This window comes from Taurulus bubalis, assembly GCF_910589615.1.
Source record: "Taurulus bubalis genome assembly, chromosome: 20".
In the NCBI taxonomy this organism is placed as follows: domain Eukaryota; kingdom Metazoa; phylum Chordata; class Actinopteri; order Perciformes; family Cottidae; genus Taurulus; species Taurulus bubalis.
Window position 1 is genome coordinate 17,109,795 of NC_136608.1, and position 20,160 is coordinate 17,129,954.

Genomic DNA, 20,160 nt, shown 5'->3' on the forward strand with positions numbered 1-20,160 from the left:
ACAGTGGTTTATTTTAAGTCTGCTATAAGAAAGTCACGATCGTTTTACATCATATACCAATAATATTAGTTTTTAATGTATTCCGTATGCATATTCAGAAAAAGATCTTTGTGTAATGACAGCGTTGTAATGTCAAGCTTTAACTTTGTTTTTTAGAGTGCCGTCATGTCGTCTGCCAGCTTCACGCTGACTGAAGAGCAGTTTCTGTGCGGCATCTGTCTGGAGGTGTTCACCGATCCGGTCACGTTACCGTGTGGCCACAACTTCTGCCAAAACTGCATCGTTCGGCACTGGGACAGCAGCACCCAGTGTCAGTGCCCCTCGTGCAAATTCCCCTTCTACAAAAGGCTCGATCTGCGAGTCAATACTTTCATATCGGAGATGGCGGCTCAGTTCAGAGAGTCGGCCGGAAGGAGCAGCTCGGATCATCAAGCTGCCAAAGCGGGAGACGTTCCCTGCGACGTCTGCACCGACGGCAAAAGGAGAGCCGTGAAGTCGTGCCTGGTGTGCCTGGCCTCCTACTGCGACACTCACCTGCAGCCGCACCTGAAGGCTGCCCCCCTGAAAAGACATCAGCTCACTGATCCCATGGAGAACTTGGAGCGTAGAATGTGCGCGGTTCACGATAAACCTCTGGAGCTCTTCTGTAAAACCGACCAGATCTGCGTGTGCATGCTGTGCCCGGTTTTGGACCACAAGTCGCACAAAGTCATTCCGCTGAAAGAGGAATTTGAGAAAAAGAAGGCCGAGCTGAGGAAGATAGAGGCCGAGATTCACCGGATGATCCTGGAGAGACGATTGAAGATTCTGGAGATCAAACACACGGCAAAGCTCAGCAAGGAAGCTGCCGACAGACAGCTGGCAGATGGGGTTCAGGTCTTCACCGCTCTGATACGGTCTTTGGAGAGGACCCATGCGGAGCTCATCAGGACCATTGAAGCGATGCAGAAAGCGACCGAGAAGCAGGCCGAAGGCTTCGTCCGCGAGCTGGATCAGGAAATCTCGGATCTGATCAGGAAACGCAGCGAGGTGGAGCAGCTCTCACGCTCCAAAGACCACCTCCACTTCCTGCAAAGCTTTGCGTCCCTGAATGCTTCTGCGCCCTCCACGAACTGGCAAGAGGTCAGAGTCGAGCCGCCATCTTTGGAGGGCACAGTGAGGACAGCTGTGGATCAGCTGGAGGAGACCCTTGGCAAAGAGATGAAGAAGCTGTTCCTCGAGGCGGAGCTGAACCGGCTCCAGGTGTTTGCCGTGGACGTGACTCTGGATCCCGATACAGCACACCGGGCGCTCATCCTGTCTGATGACTGCAAACAAGTGCATCACAGCGTCGTGAAGAAGAATCTCCCGGAAGATCCAAAGAGATTTAACCCCAGTTGCTGTATCTTGGGAAAACAGAGTTTCTCTTCCGGAAAGTTTTACTTTGAGGCGCAAGTGAAGGAGAAAACTAGGTGGACTATAGGAGTCGCCAAGGCGTCCATCAAAAGAAATGGAATCATCCCACTGTGCCCAGACAATGGCCACTGGACCATATGGTTGAAGAATGGAGAAGAGTTCGCTGCTCTTGTTGGCTCTCCTCTTCCTCTCTCCCTGAGTTCAAAGCCCCAGAAGGTGGGCGTGTTCGTGGATTTTGAAGAGGGTGTGGTCTCCTTCTACGACGTAGACGCCGCTGCTCTCATCTACTCCTTCACCGGCTGCTCCTTCACCGAGAGACTCCACCCCTTCTTCAGTCCCGGTCTCTATAACGACGGCGTCAACTCGGCACCTCTGATCATCTCTAGCGTGGTTCTCAGGGATTTATTGAAAAGGTGAATTTGTGTCAGGGTTTATCAAAGATGCAGCGATTATATTCCGTCATGTCATCGCCGTAAAATTTTGTATGTTGAATAATGTTTTTTCTTGAGTGTGTTTTCAAACACGCCTTGTTTACTGCGGTTGGATTGGACTCTGGTAAAAAATGGTCCCCCATTGGTAGAATTGGTTTGGACGGATCAGAACACTCAAAAGCTTGTGCAGACTAAACTAAAACAATTGCACTGATACTCTTTTCACTTCTTTTTTTATGCACTGTTTCTGTGCAAAAATAAACCAAACCAATGGGGGAAAAAGGAACAAGTTTTACCAACTCGTACACTGATTTAGACCAAATGCTTTGCAGACATTTTGACTTGTTATAGCAGGAATAAGCACAAGTGGAACTGCTAACATGAATGATGCCTTGGGCTCAATGGCAGGGCTCAGAAACTGGGGATTTGATAGAAACACAGCCAGGTTTTCCTGATATTTTAAAAGGTAATATGATGAAGGTTGGCGTTCCAAATAGGCCTTTTTTTCACAGATGGCATTTGTCATCGAAGGAAATGTCACTAATGACAATATAGCAATGGCTCCCATCTATTCAAGTATCCCTCGAAGCCATAACATGACCCAAAAACGGGCACAGCTAAATGGAATTCAGCCATCCATAATTAAATAATTCACACCTGTGCTTTTCCTCGTGTGACGGGTCAAAATGTCCTCCGTGATGAAGGCTTGATAGTCTTAGCTGCAGCACATAAAAAAATGTTTGTTTTCCTTGAGCAGCATAAAGGGACTCCAACCTGCATTTAGTTGTACAACCGTGTGCAATAACTGAGCGTTAATGGAGGGAAGCCAGAGAGTTTGTTCAGGGTGACTTTCTCTGTTCTCACACATCTATAGCAACAAGATACTATAATCCACCGCTCGCTCTTTTGTTCTGAGCTGGAACTGCTGCATTCCTCGCTGCTCTTGTGAATTACAGTGACAGTAGACTAACACACCTGTGAGTCTGCCGCTGATCCTGAAGGAATCTGCAGCAGACATTCCTTTCAACTCTCATTGTTTGGGTTACATGAGGTCCTTGCTGCTGCAAGTTTGTACCATTTCTTAGCAGCAATAGAGAAATCAGTTTTTAAGCAGGAATAAAGTAACAGGATGAGGTAAAAGGATGGATAACATAATCAACAGGCTTTGAAGAGTCCTAATAAGAGCATCACAGCAGAGGTCGGAGTCGATGTGCCAAATGCAGCAACCTCAGACTTGCACTTGTCTTGTTTGGGCGGCTGTAGCTCATGGGGAGAGCGGTCGATCTGAGACCACAAGGTAGCCGGTTTGATCCCTGGTCTCCCATAGTTCGCATGTCGAAGTGTGCAGCACACTGCTCCTTGATTACTAAGGATGGGTTAAATGCAGAGAATAAATTCTCCAAGGGGATTTATGAAGGATAATGTCTTCTTCCTCTCTATGCTGGAAATAATTCAATAATATCAAAACTACTTCTACTTCTTGGGAAACTGTGTGTTGTGGTAATTCATCAGGATGTTCTTTTAGATGTATCCTGTATCGCTCAGCTCTGAATAGTGTGTCAGACGTTGCAAAGGCAGAAAGCAAAACAAAGGATGAATGCGTTGTTGTTATCTCGACCTGATGTTTGTGAGGTCGCATCCGACGCCTCGCTCACGAAAAGCAGAAACAAAACAGCAGCACCTGGCGAGGCCCGGGACCCGGCCTTGACATCTTGGCACCGGCCGACAGGGGAGTAACGAGATAGCGTGCAGCTGGAACAGGAAGTTCAGCTTGTGAGGAGCATGAATATACTAATATATATATATGCTAAGATCTCGACTCGCAATCCGACCGTTCATGGGGAAAGAGCTTTGACCATTCAGCTGAATTATATACATTTATAAGTGTCTTTTCAATAAAATACGTACAGACATTTGAGAGTTTTGTCATCACGTTTATTTCTTACAGGGAAATGAGTACAATTAATTTCTGCCACACAGTGATGATGATAATATGGTGCATAGAATGTTGTTTTTTGCACAAGACTCCATTGACAAAAAACAGTAATTTTAACAGTCACAGTAACAGGAGCTGCCGGTCGGCTTCTGCCTTCGTCAGAAAGTATGTTTGTGATTTCTGTGCAACTTTGGTGAATCTGAACAAACCTTTCAAACCTCAAAGTCGCCACAGATCTTCTGACGGGGAATCACTCAAAGACGCGGAAGCACTTTATAATAACTATATACTATGCAACATTAATGCATAAATAGTCCTCACTTTAGATGAGGTCACAGAACATACTTAACTAATACTTAACTAACGAACAGTAACTACCTGAATTATTATGAATTGCAGAAATAAAATCCTTTATAAAGTTCATATCTAAATCATTATAAAAGCATGAATAAATGACATTTAAATATTTTTTTTTAATCATTTACTGACACTTTATAAATTATCTTATTAATTATATATAAATCCGTAATACTTAATTTGCAAATGGGGAAAACTCATAATAGTCAAGCTTATTAATCAAGAATGAAACATTTATAACTGTGTTTATGAATTGCATACTAATGAGTGTAATTCAGTGTTTATTCATGCTTTACTAATGCTAAATACTGTGTACTCATTATAAAGTGCCACCGAAGACGCTAACGAGTTTGTTCATTCAAGGAAGCAAATAGTAAACAACCGTAAACTGACCCTTTGGCACGCCACAGGTTTGGATTATTAATGTTCAGCAGAAGCACAGCACAGTCTTCCCATATGTAAATATGTGTTTAATGCTCATAAATTAAGGATGATGGACCAACTGGGTTTTTAATTGGTTCATTCCTGAACCATTAACAGCTGAATAATGTGTGTCTCTCTGGGTGTTGTACTTCCTGTACAGTCATCTCTGGCAAAAAGCCCGTCGTGAAGCTGCCTGAGGCTTCTCACATATGGAAAAAACTAAAGAAAAAAACTCAGTGCACATGTTTCCTCCAGGAGAAAAGCAACAGACACACGGCATCAAATATCAAGCGCCGTGAGTGTTTTTCCCCTTTAGTTTAATTAGCTAAGATAAAAATGTCCCATCATGAGCGTGAGGATGATACCTGGATGCTGAGCAACTTCTGACAGAACACAACTATTCAATGACCTTCCCCTTCCACATCCTGCCGTCTCCTTTACGTTGCGAGGGAAACTTTAACCTTTTGAAAACCAACCTATTTTTAGGCCTTTTCCTCGAAAATGTCATCCCCAAACTAAAAAGGGTGTATCTCTGCAATATGTGACCATTCTCTAACCCAAATCATAACTCAATATGTGAACATTCTCTAACCCAAATCATAACTCAATATGTGAACATTCTCTAACCCAAATCATAGCTCAATATGTGAACATTCTCTAACCCAAATCATAGCTCAATATGTGAACATTCTCTAACCCAAATCATAGCTCAATATGTGAACATTCTCTAACCCAAATCATAACTCAATATGTGAACATTCTCTAACCCAAATCATAGCTCAATATGTGAACATTCTCTAACCCAAATCATAGCTCAATATGTGAACATTCTCTAACCCAAATCATAGCTCAATATGTGAACATTCTCTAACCCAAATCATAGCTCAATATGTGAACATTCTCTAACCCAAATCATAGCTCAATATGTGAACATTCTCTAACCCAAATCATAGCTCAATATGTGAACATTCTCTAAACCAAATCATAGCTCAATATGTGAACATTCTCTAACCCAAATCATAGCTCAATATGTGAACATTCTCTAACCCAAATCATTACTCAATATGTGAACATTCTCTAACCCAAATCATAACTCAATATGTGAACATTCTCTAACCCAAATCATAACTCAATATGTGAACATTCTCTAACCCAAATCATAATTCAATATGTGAACATTCTCTCTGCAAAGGTTGAATTCGATAAAGTGAATCAGAACAAAGTTAGAGAGGGTTTAGAACAGAGAACATTCAGGTGAGGTCTCCAAAATTTGCATTGTGGCACATCTACACACATCTGTGACATTTGAATTTGTCCATGTACCAAACCATATATTTCACTTGTATATTAACCAATATACCCCTAGGGGGGATTGGTTTAAACACTCAGTTAACGTCGTGAATTCAAACAAACAACAACAAAACGCTACAAAATTATAAAATGATTCACACAAGAGCTTCAAGAGGGAAATAAAAAGTATCAGCTACTTCCTCTTTTCTACTTATTATTCTTTAATCATATCAAACAGTTGTGATTGTATTATTATATTAATATTTTGGGCTTGTAATCCACCATTATTGGGTTACGGTGGTGTGTTTGTGTGTTAATACTTAAAGTGCCTCCCTGTGTAGTTTGTAGCTATCAGTAGCGCTATATAAGATATTATGGGATGCCTTCAGGCGTGAATCAACACCAGCTTGCCAGACAAGCTGTGAGCTGATTATTTGTAAATATTATGCGGAAGAAGAAAAGAAAACACATTTTGTATTTCTACAGTGAATAAAAGACGTTCAAGGTTTTTTCGACTTAAAACTCTGCAACTGCACATCATGTTGGACTCCTGTTATTATTATTATTATTATTATTATTATTATTATTATTATTATTATTATTATTATTATTATTATTATTATAGCTAACGGCTTAAAAGCTAAAAGAGAAAACTTGCTATAGACTTATTATTATTTCCACATACATCCCTCGTCTTTTGCCCGATATAATCATTTTCTATAGATCAAAAGAGACGAGTCAGAGCACTTTTAAATAATGTTTTTGATATATATTTATAAACTACAGCTCCCTCGTTCTCACCATGTGTGTGTTTCCCCTCAAATTCACAAAGCAGAGTTGTTGCTTGTGAACGTAGCTTTTCAGGAAACATTCTTGAACTCACACATAGTTCCACTTAGCTGTGAAATTGGATTTGTAAAAGATGCTTCCAACTCCGACTGAAATATTCAAGTCAGAAATGAAGGTGACTTGTGTTTGGAAAATGGGGGAGCGATAAAATACTAGAGCATGAAGCCATCTGTCAGAGGAAAGGTCGGAGAATGTACCGCTGTCACCTGCACAGCTTTCAGAGGAGCAGATTGCCAGGAAGTGAGACCGTATCTCACCGCTTTGGTTGCGTTTGATTGGGCGATTAAAGCGGCGTGTGATGGAGCAGCTTCACCTGGATGGTGCTGCAGCGGTGAGAGCCGAGAGGAGATAAGAAGGGCCAACGGACTCTGATTTTAACTGGTCATTCACGACTGGTTCATCTTCTCCCCCAGTTCATTCACACCAGTACGGCCTGTGGAGATAAACTGTTCCTCTGCACATGTTCTCTGGTGCGCACTGCCACCTAGTGGCTGCTGGGTCACTCTGCCGAGGCCCAAAGTATCCGGACACATGGACCCTACATGTACAGTGTGTGTGCTCTCTTATTGGACATTGGGCATGAATCTGCTGTGTCAGCGGCTACGCTCTGGTGGTTTCAGGCCTTCCACCAGATTTAGGAACCAGGCTGCAGAGATTTGCCAACGAAAAAGAGCAAAAATCGCAGCTTTCTTGCTCCAAGTTCCTCTTTAAATCTTCATGGACGTGACTGGTGGTGTTCTGGTGATTTATTGAGTTTATAATTTCATATTTCTGATAAGTTAACTCTTTTGAAATGCATTAATTTCTGTGTTTGTTTACTCACAAGGATACATATTTGAACCTCATGGCATCAAGCCCTGTTTTCCCAAAATCTGAATGGTTAATATACCCGTACACAATTCTGATTATCTCCTCAACCACAAGGCCTATTTGAATCATTTAAAAAGGTATAACATACAGAAAACCCTTGGGAACATATATAATAAGTTCATATGTGTGTTACTGGCATATTGGTTTATGATAGTGCACAGAAAAGGAAACAAATATATATATATATATTTTGCAAAAAAGTTGTATTTTCTTATCCTAACTATATTTGCTATTTGCTATACTTAATATATAACATAGCTCTATATGTTAAGAGTATCTGTGTGAAGTGTGTCTTTGATTGAGTATTTTTAATAATGAATAGAGCACATACAAGAGCACAGTATTTGTTCTTAAAGCACCAAACTGAGAGCTGATGGACTCGTAGCTTTGACAACGGGCACCACGTGTCGTAGAGTCATTAAACGATGTGATTGCAATATTTAACACGAGACTGTCAGCTATTAGTCTCATGTGGAGCAATGAAGGTTTAACAAGGCTCACATAAAAAGAATAAAACGATAGAATGAAATGGCACACTGTAAATTAGCTTGACTGTAAATTCACAGTAAATTACATTTGCAGTTTTATTGTCACATAACTGTGAAATGATAGCTGTGTACTGTGACTTTTCCACGGGTATATATTTTTATGTGGGATATATATCTGTATCTGGCATTGTATCATTTTGTTCTTCTTACGTCTGCCTTACGATATTTTGACATAAATAAGCTTTATTATGATTAATCACACAATTTATATTTTTAGATTAAACCTTCATTGCACCACATGAGGCGACCAGCCAACAATCCAGCGTTAAATATTACGATTACATTGTTTGCTGTCATAAATAAGAGCCGATCAGTGCGTTTCCCAGCATGCAACCTGCGTCCGCCTCTCGATCTCAAGCTTATCATCTTCTAAAAAGCTTCCCTCTCAACTCAAGGTTATACATGAGGATTATATATTATTGTAGTCCTGATTTTTATGTTAAAAGCAAGTAAAAAACATACCATGTTTTTTACTTGATTTGTACCTTGTGACCTGATATAAAAAGGTCCCCAAAGAGTTCATCATCATGCCTTTGAATAAAACTCTGCACGAGATTTAATCCCATTTTATTATTTTAACAATCGTAGCGACACAGAGGATTTTCCTACTAAACTCGTGTTCTAATTTAGGGTTTCAGTGCTTCAAGTGTTGCCGGGAGTTCAATTCCCCCAACGTTACCTGTTCTGTTCTGGGATTATGAAAATGTCAGGATTTGCCATTTTAGCATTTCACGTGGAAACACGTTTTCAGTTCACGGCAGAGGTTCTCTGAAGTGTTCTGCTTTTCCACGACTGAAGCACTTCATACAGTTAAACACATATGCATTGAAAAATATAAAAAATGTTTTCACATAAACAAATACAGCTGACAGCTTGAATTTACTTCTGACCAGATCTTTTTAACCCAGGGAGGTGCACTGTAAAAAAAAAACAGTGAACTTAACTCATTCGTTGATGAAACTTGGTAAAGAACACTAATTATTAAATGTATCATCTCAAGTAACCTTTATTTAAAAGAATGAGTGAGGAGGGACATATTGTCAACATAGTTAATGATTTTAAGTTAACTTCACTCAGTTCCTTAAATTACAATTTATAGTTGATCTAATTAATAATTTTGCGTTAACTATACTAATATTTACTGCAATTGCATGAGTTGCATGAACTCAGTTATTTTCAGCTTTAAGAACTTAAAATTATTGAGCTACTTTACATTTTGAGGTTTCCTGACTTTGTTCAAGTAAAGGGTTAGGGTTAGGGTTACGTTTTACAGTGTGTGTTGGTGACTTTTCTCTTGAACGTTCTTGTCAATGTGCAGATTCTGGTTGAATTAAAGTAATAGGAACACTGCTGATTTCTGCAGCGAGGAACTTAACTCGGGGCTTAACATGGAAAATAAGAGAATTTTTCAAACTTTTCTTAAAGTCACTGGTTGTTACGACCCCCCTGGGTTAATAAAGCTGTACAGTCAGACGTGGTGAAGGGAGACTGCTTCTATACTGCGATACGTCTCTGTTACAAAAGACATGGTATAATACTGCAAACCACGAGTAACAAAAACAGAGATACAAAAAACCCACAAAAATATAAATGTTTTCTATTCAAGCAATAGTCTCTATTATATAAAGCTGGAAGTAAAGACACCTTCTTGAATGTAATCTTCCTGCAGAATGTCTCTCCTGTCGCTCTCTTAAAAAGCAGTAAATTACATTAGAAAAGTGAAGAAGAAGAGGAAGAAGAGGTTGTGTATTGACCACTGAGTCCTCCTGGTACAGTGCAGAGGTTAAAGGGTCGGAGGGGTTTCTCTTAGAAGCCCTTCATGGCAATGGGGAATCCAGCGGTGCCGTCGTGACGTCTGACCTGGTGGATCATCAGGATGGAGATCAGCAGGCCAAACAGCTGTAAAGACGGGTTCTCAGTTAGAGACAGACAGGTGACCAGAGCAGGTGCACAACCTTGAATTCAGAAGTAAAAGACATTACGCAAGCAGCCCGTCCAATTCTCAGCTTACAACAACTGTTAAGAATGAAATATCTGACTTTTTCTTTGGTTTATTGTAAGCATATCTTTGGTGTATTAGCTGGTTCTAATAGTCTTCAAACAAAAATACACTGGAAGTGTTTCCTCCCACTGTAAATGAGGATTTTTATGTTTTTACTGAGATCCTGAATGTTTCACAACATAGGTTTTCTGAGCATTAGCTCACCAAGCTAACACGGAACCAGAAACTTTTCTTATGTCATTACTTTTGAAAGTAACCAAACCCAAAAACTCTTCCTGATCCCCCGAAATATTGTGCAAGATAACCACATTAATCCAAAAGCTGATTCTTTGCCACTGAACTCAACACTTTTGAGGTGAGCTGTGGCTAACACTATCATTAGCTAACGAGAGCATTATGGAGGAGGAGGAGCCATCGGCACAGTCAGCAAGGTAACGTATCTCTTAAAATCAATTAACTATTGGCCTTAATACAACGTTGGCTCTTTTGTCATTGAGGGTGGTAACGAATAAAGGTAGAAATGCAAAGTTTAGAACTTGCATTTCGCTTGAGACTTCCTTTTTTACGCGATTCCTTGACCTTCAAAACAATAACTTTGTCCCACCAATGAGAGGAGCTGAAGCAAGTAAAGCTCAATTAAGGCGGTGCTTACAGCTGTGACAGCCAATCCAAAGCAAAAGGCCATGCAGCCCTGGAACATCAGGTGCACATACGAATAGATGAAATCACCGCATGTCTGCAACAGAAGAGATGGAGGAAGGTCATTATGAGGAAACATCGGGCCTTGATCGGGCCTTGATTGGTTAATTGGTTGATTGATTGAATACCTGACTATAGATTTGGCTTGGGCCGCTGGTTCCCTGCAATAAAAAACAATAGCAAGATATGAATAATAAAAGACAAGTATGTATTTGACACAACTATAAATACTTGTTCACTGGATTGCACAACACATCATACAGACTAGTTTGATTGACGCTAACTGACCCGTTAGTCATTCCAGTATTTCCTGTAACTTCTAAACATTTTATCATTTTTCAAACGCTGTTCATATTTCATTCAGAAAGTAACCCCAGGTTTTTTTCCGGGAATTTAGAGGGCTGAGTATCTTCATCAACAACTTTTGGTAAATTTAGAAAGGAAAAAGTAGCATTTACTTTTGCACATGAACTCAAGCTTTTTTACACACCCGATCTTACAGTTTAATTTTACGAAAACCAACCTGAGGTCTGGCTTTACATCCAGATCCCAAATTGTAAGATGATCCATATCCAGAGCCGCAACTACAGCTGTCGGGGATGTTGCCACCCCAGTCCTTATAGCTCACCACTCCACAGCACTTAGTCTGCAACCACGGGAGAGAGAGAGAGTTCCTGGCTGATTGAAGGAATGCAAGTTCAAAGAGACTGTAATGTTATCATGAAAAACTCTCAAGTGTAAAAAAAAAGGCCAGTATGCTTAAGTTAGACTGCACTGTTAAGGTTTTAATAGTACAAAGACAACATTACAGTTCTCTGTAGCTCCTCAAGCTCCGCTCTTATTTCATCGTTTGCCATTAAGGATTCTGCCAACTCAGAAGAGGCGCTGTCAAATTGTTCTTTGATCTACAAGGACAGAGGGAACATTATTAGCATCAGGACACAAAGAGAACTAAGCCTCATGGAAGACAGACACAACACAATATATGTTAGCATCAAAAGACTTAAGCGTAAAGAAGAAATAAAGTAATTATATTATATTATATTATAGCATTAAGGTAGATAGAGAGAACGTTATAGCACAAAGGTAGATAGAGAGAACGTAATAGCATGAAGGTAGATAGAGAGAACGTTAGCATTAAGGTAGATAGAGAGAACGTTAGCATTAAGCTAGATAGAGAGAACGTTATAGCATGAAGGTAGATAGAGAGAACGTTAGCATTAAGGTAGATAGAGAGAACGTTAGTATTAAGGTAGATAGAGAGAACGTTAGCATTAAGGTAGATAGAGAGAACGTTAGCATTAAGGTAGATAGAGAGAACGTTATAGCATGAAGGTAGATAGAGAGAACGTTATAGCATGAAGGTAGATAGAGAGAACGTAATAGCATTAAGGTAGATAGAGAGAACGTTAGCATTAAGGTAGATAGAGAGAACGTTAGCATTAAGGTAGATAGAGAGAACATTATAGCATGAAGGTAGATAGAGAGAACGTTATAGCATGAAGGTAGATAGAGAGAACGTTAGCATTAAGGTAGATAGAGAGAACGTTATAGCATGAAGGTAGATAGAGAGAACGTTAGCATGAAGGTAGATAGAGAGAACATTATAGCATGAAGGTAGATAGAGAGAACGTTATAGCATGAAGGTAGATAGAGAGAACGTTAGCATTAAGGTAGATAGAGAGAACGTTATAGCATGAAGGTAGATAGAGAGAACGTTAGCATGAAGGTAGATAGAGAGAACATTATAGCATGAAGGTAGATAGAGAGAACGTTATAGCATGAAGGTAGATAGAGAGAACGTTAGCATGAAGGTAGATAGAGAGAATGTTAGCATGAAGGTAGATAGAGTGAACGTTATAGCATTAAGGTAGATAGAGAGAATGTTAGCATTAAGGTAGATAGAGAGAATGTTAGCATTAAGGTAGATAGAGAGAACATTATAGCATGAAGGTAGATAGAGATAACGTTATAGCATGAAGGTAGATAGAGAGAATGTTAGCATGAAGGTAGATAGAGAGAACGTTATAGCATTAAGGTAGATAGAGTGAACGTTATAGCATGAAGGTAGATAGAGTGAATGTTATAGCATTAAGGTAGATAGAGATAACGTTATAGCATGAAGGTAGATAGAGAGAATATTATAGCATGAAGGTAGATAGAGAGAACGTTATAGCATGAAGGTAGATAGAGAGAACGTTAGCATGAAGGTAGATAGAGAGAATGTTAGCATGAAGGTAGATAGAGTGAACGTTATAGCATGAAGGTAGATAGAGAGAACGTTAACATGAAGGTAGATAGAGAGAATGTTAGCATGAAGGTAGATAGAGAGAATATTATAGCAAAAAAGATAGATAGAGAGAATGTTATAGCATGAAGGTAGATAGAGAGAATATTATAGCAAAAAAGGTAGATAGAGAGAATGTTATAGCATGAAGGTAGATAGAGAGAATATTATAGCAAAAAAGGTAGATAGAGAGAATATTATAGCATGAAGGTAGATAGAGAGAATATTATAGCATGAAGGTAGATAGAGAGAATATTATAGCATGAAGGTAGATAGAGAGAACGTTAGCATGAAGGTAGATAGAGAGAATGTTATAGCATTAAGGTAGATAGAGAGAATATTATAGCATTAAGGTAGATAGAGAGAATGTTATAGCATTAAGGTAGATAGAGAGAATATTATAGCATTAAGGTAGATAGAGAGAATATTATAGCAAAAAAGGTAGATAGAGAGAAAACCTTATCTTCAAGGTAGTTATAGAACTTTAGCTCACGAGAACCGATCAAGAAAAGGGAGACGAACATTTCCATCTCAATGGATTAATAGGTGGGTAGTTAGATAAAAAGATGACCTGGTTTCTTTCGACAACCACAATGATGCCAATGATCATCATGACGACCATTCCAGCCACCATGAAGCCTGCAAACTGAAAAAAGTAAACAACATTCAAAGAGATGTCTTGTTTAGCTGATTGTGGCTTGAATGAACAGCAAACGAAAAACATATTATTTTGATGAGTTTGACATTGTGTGCGTACTATTTTGATGATGAGTCCTTTCTCCGAGATTCCTGCGTAGATTCCCAAGCAGGAGATGCCGAGGACGCCGATGGCGAACACCCAACCCCAAGCCAGGCTCGGGCCTCCAACCATTGATATCTGCTCCGCCATGACAGGACAACAAAACAACACAAACATTGGATTAATAAAAAAATGTAATCCGTGGCAGTGGATTTCATAATCAGGGTGGCATTATTCTACATTTGACTTATGAATAAAATAACAAAGTGTGAATCTGTAAGTTCTGCGTATCTATTTTATATCGTCCCTGGACGTTTCCTTAACTTTCAAATGAAGTGAGCCTGTATGTTGTATTTACTGAGGAGGAATCAATATTTTGTTTGTGTCCGTGAAAGCTAACCTACTTAGCCAGGCTAGCTTAGCTTTGAAACCGCTTGTTCTCCAACCACGATGGGAAAAAAGCCCATAATAAACATTGTTTCTACAAAATCCATGCATACATGCAAAACAATTTCCTTTACATGAAAGTGAATTATAACAAAGACGGTAATGCACATAGTATTTTCAAAATGTTTTGACAAACAAAAGCTTTTAACAATTACATTTAGCTTGTTTCATTCTTTACTTTAAGCACCACATTGAGCCTCATTAAAGTAAATACATCTACCAGCGATGACAAATATTGTTTTGTTCTATTTGAGAAAAGTGAGTGGAAGTTTGTCACCCATAACACATCATTTGGGTATTTTTCATCTGATGGTAAAAAGTTTTCTTTATTTATAATTTTAAACTAGTAAATGAGGCAGGTGGTTTACATCTGAGAAAGGATATGTTTCCCAAAGTCTCAACCATAGCCAATGTTTTTAGACTATATAACTGACTATATAACTCTGAATCCTTCACCTGCACTTGGCGTAAACATTTAGAAACAGGCGCTTTGTATCTTCAGATTGTCCTGGGTAACCGAATCAGTCTTTATTTTCACAAACCAGCTCTTGTTGGTCTAGTCATAAAACCTCAGGGTTGTTTAAACAATACCGTTCAGAATCCTGTTTTTGTGTTGTCGTTTTTACAATAATCAACACAAACAAACCCTTTAACCTTCTATCCTCCCACAACTTTAAACTGTTTCAACTGTTGATTTTGTTGTCGAGTTTCGGTAAATCTGCCGCTCCTTCTGCCAAGAGACGTCCGGTAAGTTGTAAACGTTTGGCAGCGAGCAGTAATTCATCTGACTGATTTCAACGACCCCACTTCTGGTTTGGCTTCTGATATTCTTCAGCCTGCTGGTGTTTATGTTTTCCCGACAGAAGGGACGCGTTGTCGTATAGAACCGAGGAAATGTTGATGCCAAGAAATAGTTCAACCTCAGTAAACCCTGAGAAACAAACATATGATAAAGCGTCAGATGTGCCGGTATGCAGATGGTGTAACCCGAGCTGTATGTGCCTGCTTCCTGTCTTTATGCTAAGCTGAGCTAACTGGCTGCTAGCTCCAGCTACACGCTAACCCTAAAGACATGAAAGCACTTTACATTTTACAGACTACATTGTTAAATAACGGTAATATTGTGCATGACAACTGTGTGCAACAAGTCTGTGAGTCTGGAAACTGCGATGGATGTTTCTAACGGACAGATTGCGACATCATTTTACCAATTCTCCCAATAGAGCTGCTAATCTGGGTGTTTACAGCTTGTGTGATCTGATGTTTTTCATTGACATGGTTAAATGGTTAGCGTATATGTTCACTGTGATTTGGCATTGCTAGTAGTTGTTGTTTACCTGCTGGCTGTAGCCGGTGATCTTTAGCAGCCCGTACGTCAGCACACATCCGAGGATCTGAAGAAAAGTCACATTAGTAAGTTATTGATACACATTTGTGCTTGAACAGAATTAAAGCTCAGAGTATGGAGGCTGAAGGAGCCAAAAAAAAAATATTGATTCTTAAAAAAAAAAAATTAAAAAAAAGAGTGGGTGAAATATGAAGTAAACAATGTAGAAGAAAGTAGAACATTTATGACTGAATAAAAGCAAAATCGGAGAAAAATGTTTAGGCATTTAAGTTTCTAATACAGGAACGTAAACACTGCTGGACCGTCTAATGTTTACAGACTCTGGTTGTTTGTTTAACTTTGTTTTAATATTGGTTTAATATTTATTGTATTTATTCACTTCCAAAGAAGCACTGACAGAAAAAGTTTCAGAACCACTTTACCGTTTATTTAAGGGGGAATAGCAAGACTTTAAATTGTACATTTATAAAAAAAAAAAAAGAAAGAAAAAAAGTTTAACCCCCAGAGTTCAAGACGAGTCATCAAGAAGTAATTTTGGTTTTACTGGAAGAGAAATGGATAATATGAAAATACTCAAGAACAGTTTTTTTAAGATTTTAAAAATGGAAAATGTGTTTAGTTTCAACTATCACAGGAATTTAAAGGCATAACAATAAAGATTATTTTTTTTCTCCAACTTCAATCCATTGTTTACTATCTTGATCATTTCTACATGTGTTTTTTTATTTTATTTCAGTTTCTGTCATTCCTGCTTTGAGCCGCTAGAGGGCGGCAGAGACTCTGAACACTGAACTCTGATGACGAAACACTCCAAACGTCTCAATCTGGACATCGTGTCAGCATCTGTGGGTTTCTTATGCACCATTTTATTGTAGGCAATATTGCCAATTATCTAATGTTAAAACAAACACAATCGAATATATATAATTTGATCTAAATAAACAAAATGATGAAAAAGTCGATATCTGGAGGCAGGAAATCACAATTAGCCCCTGTGGGGTAATACAGAAGAAAGGTATGTGGGGGTTTTAAAAAAACACATTTTAAAGAACATTTATCATTTAATTTGATAGATTCTTGAGCCAACTTAATATGTACTTCCCTTTCACACATTTCAAAATGTTTAAGTTTATATCGGACAAAAAGTTATGTTCTTTATGCTATTTTTTATGGCCTAGAATTGAAAACAGAGTCTTCAAACTCCGCCTCCTCGCAGATGAAAACATGTCTCTGCACCAGAAAAGAATCAAACATATGAGGAATGAAAGGCGGCCCGTGAACTGAAACCCGACTCCGGCTCTGGGATTTCCTCTTTCACAAGTTACTGGAAGTGAGTCCTCACTGAGCCGGAGATATGAAACAGACCGGACAAAAAGTTATGTTCTTTATGCTATTTTTTATGGCCTAGAATTGAAAACAGAGTCTTCAAACTCCGCCTCCTCGCAGATGAAAACATGTCTCTGCACCAGAAAAGAATCAAACGTATGAGGAATGAAAGGCGGCCCGTGAACTGAAACCCGACTCCGGCTCTGGCATTTCCTCTTTCACAAGTTACTGGAAGTGAGTCCTCACTGAGCCGGAGATATGAAACAGACCTGTGGATTGTTTGTTGTGTTGTTCTACACTTCTGATTGATGTTGTACATCTTCACTGTACATGTTACATGTATTAGTCATATAGAAACATTGATAATAAACCCCAAAAGTATATTTTTCTTCTTTCATCTGTGTTTAATGTGTTTGTTTACATAATGCATGTTTTCCACCCAATTTATTGATTAGTAAAAGCTGCAAAAAAATTATGTATTAGTCGTGTAGTCGTTTAGAAACTTTGATAATAAACCCAAAAAGTAGATTTTCTTTCTCTTGCAAATCTGTGTTTAATGTGTTTTTTTTCTTTTTGTAAAAGCTGAAAAAATAAAGAATTAACCAACTTTTCAACCCAATTAAAACCCCTCTCTATTTGTGAACATATGAAATTAGATAAAAAAGAAGAAAACAAATTAAAAACTACGCAGTTTCTTATTTTTGTGGATTTTCTCCTTTAGACTCTTTATTTTTCTTATTTGTAACTTTTTTGAAACATAAAATCCACGCAGAATGATCATAAAGGTTTTTTTTACTTACTGCATATATCACATTGAAGAAGACAAAGAGGCATTTTAGGCATCCGTTAATTTTCCCCATCTTCAGTGTTGGTCTGGTCTTTGGAGATGAAGCTGTGACCTGCGATGAGCTTCAGTGAGGACGAGCAGCGCAGAGCGACAGATAAAGTCATCTGATCCCAGAGCTGCGGCACACAGAACTCATCTGCAGACAAAAGTATTCACTTCACCAGGGGCGCTTCTAGGATTCAAGGAAAGGGGGGGCTGAGCCCCTAGGGCACTGGTATGTGTGCAGGCCCCAAATTTTTTTGGTGCCCATTTGGGGCCGCAGATCTCCATTGTTTCACACAGTTCATAGATTGGTTCAGTCAGAAAGAGAGTGGTTTTGCTCTGTAGTCGTGCTTGCATCCATTCAGTATGTGATAACACAAGAGACTGAACTCCAGGGTCATAGTGAACACAAATATGAACTTTTCTCAAATAACGAGAGAGAAATACTTTTCCTGCTTGTAAAGGAAAGACGGATAAACTAGCTTTCATATCCGCGTCACTCCCAAATCCAATGGATGGAGAACGGACCTGACAGTGTCAACTTTTGAGTTGTTTACTTCTTTTACTTTGAGCAGAAGGGAATAAGATTTTGATCAACATTTACATCTATTTTGTTGTCTGTGTAGTTTCTACAAACCAGTGATATTTTACGCTCATTTGGACACTATCACTGACATAAAGATGAACTAGTTCAGTATCAAATATACCATTCAATAGAAGAAAAAAACATGAACAAAAAAATACATTTCAAATACATCTTGATTATGGAAATATATAAATATTGTATGATGGGCTGAAGTGGAAGCACCCAACACATTCACTATAATCAAATCAAACTAGGATTGCAATGCACAGAGAAAACACTATGGGACTAGATCCAGGAAGCAAAGGGCAGATACAAGAAATGCACAAAAATAGCTAGCTTAGTGTTAACATAGCCCACTACAGTACTCCCTTTCATTTGCAAACTCTTTGGTGTAGTTTACTGTGAGATAAACTCCTTGGTGTAGTTTATATGAGATAAACTCCTTGGTGTAGTTTACTGTGAGATAAACTCCTTGGTGTAGTTTATATGAGATAAACTCCTTGGTGTAGTTTATATGAGATAAACTCCTTGGTGTAGTTTATATGAGATAAACTCCTTAGTGTAGTTTACTGTAAAAAAAACAAACAGGCCTAACGACGCCCCTGGCTTTCACACACCCGTCACATACTTTAAAGTATATTTTACTTTCTTCGTTTGATCTTAAAAGTTGTTGTTTTATTTTTCTACTTCAGGATGTTCCTTTTTTGTTTGTTCGTCATCCTCAATAAGACGTTTGATTATTAGAAGTAATTAAAAACATTGTGTAGCGTTTGAAAGTCAGAATTATTGCTCATGAAGTTCAGGACAGACTGCGGAAGCGCTGAAGATTTTCTGTGGAGAAGATCTCATTTAACGATGGCTTAAAAAAGATAAAGCTGCCGATATTGGGTATTTTTATTTCTGCTAATAAATCCCACAAAACAATGTCTTCGTCTGTCTTTATACTTTTTCCCTCTTTCTTGAAATATACAAAGACATAGTTTCATATTATTAAAAAAGAAGTTGTTTCCTAAAACCTAGTTTCATGAAACAAATAGTGCATTTGTTGGGGACTATTTCTTGTGAGTGGGACTGAACCAAAACAGGATCAACGGCGCCGTGTTTTGAGATCTAGGACCAGAAGAAGAAGCGACATCAGTCCCTGGATCTGTGGTCGAGGTTCAGTTTAGTTAAAGGAAACAAAACTGCTTGTTTTAGAAAGATTGTGGTGAAAAGAAACCAGGTGGCAGTGAAGCAGAAAACAACGTCAACAGCCTAAAAAAATAACAAGAATCCTGCATGTTTTTATGAATAAATGTTATAAATGAGGTTATGAATGCGGTGAGAACAAACCCTCTGCATGAACCCTCAGAGTATATGTAGGAATAAAGAAAGAGTAAAGTTATATTTCACCATGAAACTTCACCACTTCATCACTGACGTTAAGAGGATTTATTGTGTTACAAGTTTTATGAAATGTTGTGTTTGAATATGCTAATGAGGCATTACGTAATGGTAACTTTTGGTGACTTTAAGACTTTACTTTGGTTTAGAGATTTGGTGTGTGTGTGTGTGTGTGTGTGTGTGTGTGTGTGTGTGTGTGTGTGTGTGTGTGTGTGTGTGTGTGTGTGTTATTAAAATAATAATAATAACAGAGCAGGGACAAACAGAGGTGATAGAAGACTCCAATGCAGGGAAGTGTTTGTCTTCTCTAACTGCTCTAGATCTATGAAGTACTACACTTCTGATGGAGGAGGCCACGCCCACGTGTGTGTGTGTGTGTGTGTGTGTGTGTGTGTGTGTGTGTGTGTGTGTGTGT

General features: G+C 38.8%; 2 protein-coding genes across 2 annotated transcripts; one reads left to right on the forward strand and one right to left on the reverse strand.

The window, feature by feature from the left end:
• Positions 1-165: 165 nt before the first annotated feature.
• Positions 166-1,812, forward strand: LOC306752589 (E3 ubiquitin-protein ligase TRIM21-like; the record flags this gene model as incomplete). The annotated part of the gene is made up of 1 exon (XM_079236369.1): positions 166-1,812. The coding sequence occupies one exon, from the start codon at positions 166-168 to the stop codon at positions 1,810-1,812; it is 1,647 nt and encodes a 548-aa protein (XP_079092495.1).
• Positions 1,813-8,650: 6,838 nt separating this feature from the next.
• Positions 8,651-17,872, reverse strand: LOC306752121 (tetraspanin-8-like). The gene is made up of 9 exons (XM_079235827.1): positions 17,748-17,872; positions 15,611-15,667; positions 13,845-13,964; positions 13,659-13,733; positions 11,610-11,705; positions 11,324-11,446; positions 10,929-10,961; positions 10,754-10,837; positions 8,651-9,998 (listed from the first exon to the last, which is right to left on the reverse strand). The coding sequence occupies exons 1-9, from the start codon at positions 17,805-17,807 to the stop codon at positions 9,906-9,908; spliced, it is 741 nt and encodes a 246-aa protein (XP_079091953.1). The 5' UTR covers positions 17,808-17,872; the 3' UTR covers positions 8,651-9,905.
• Between the last annotated feature and the right edge of the window lie 2,288 nt (positions 17,873-20,160).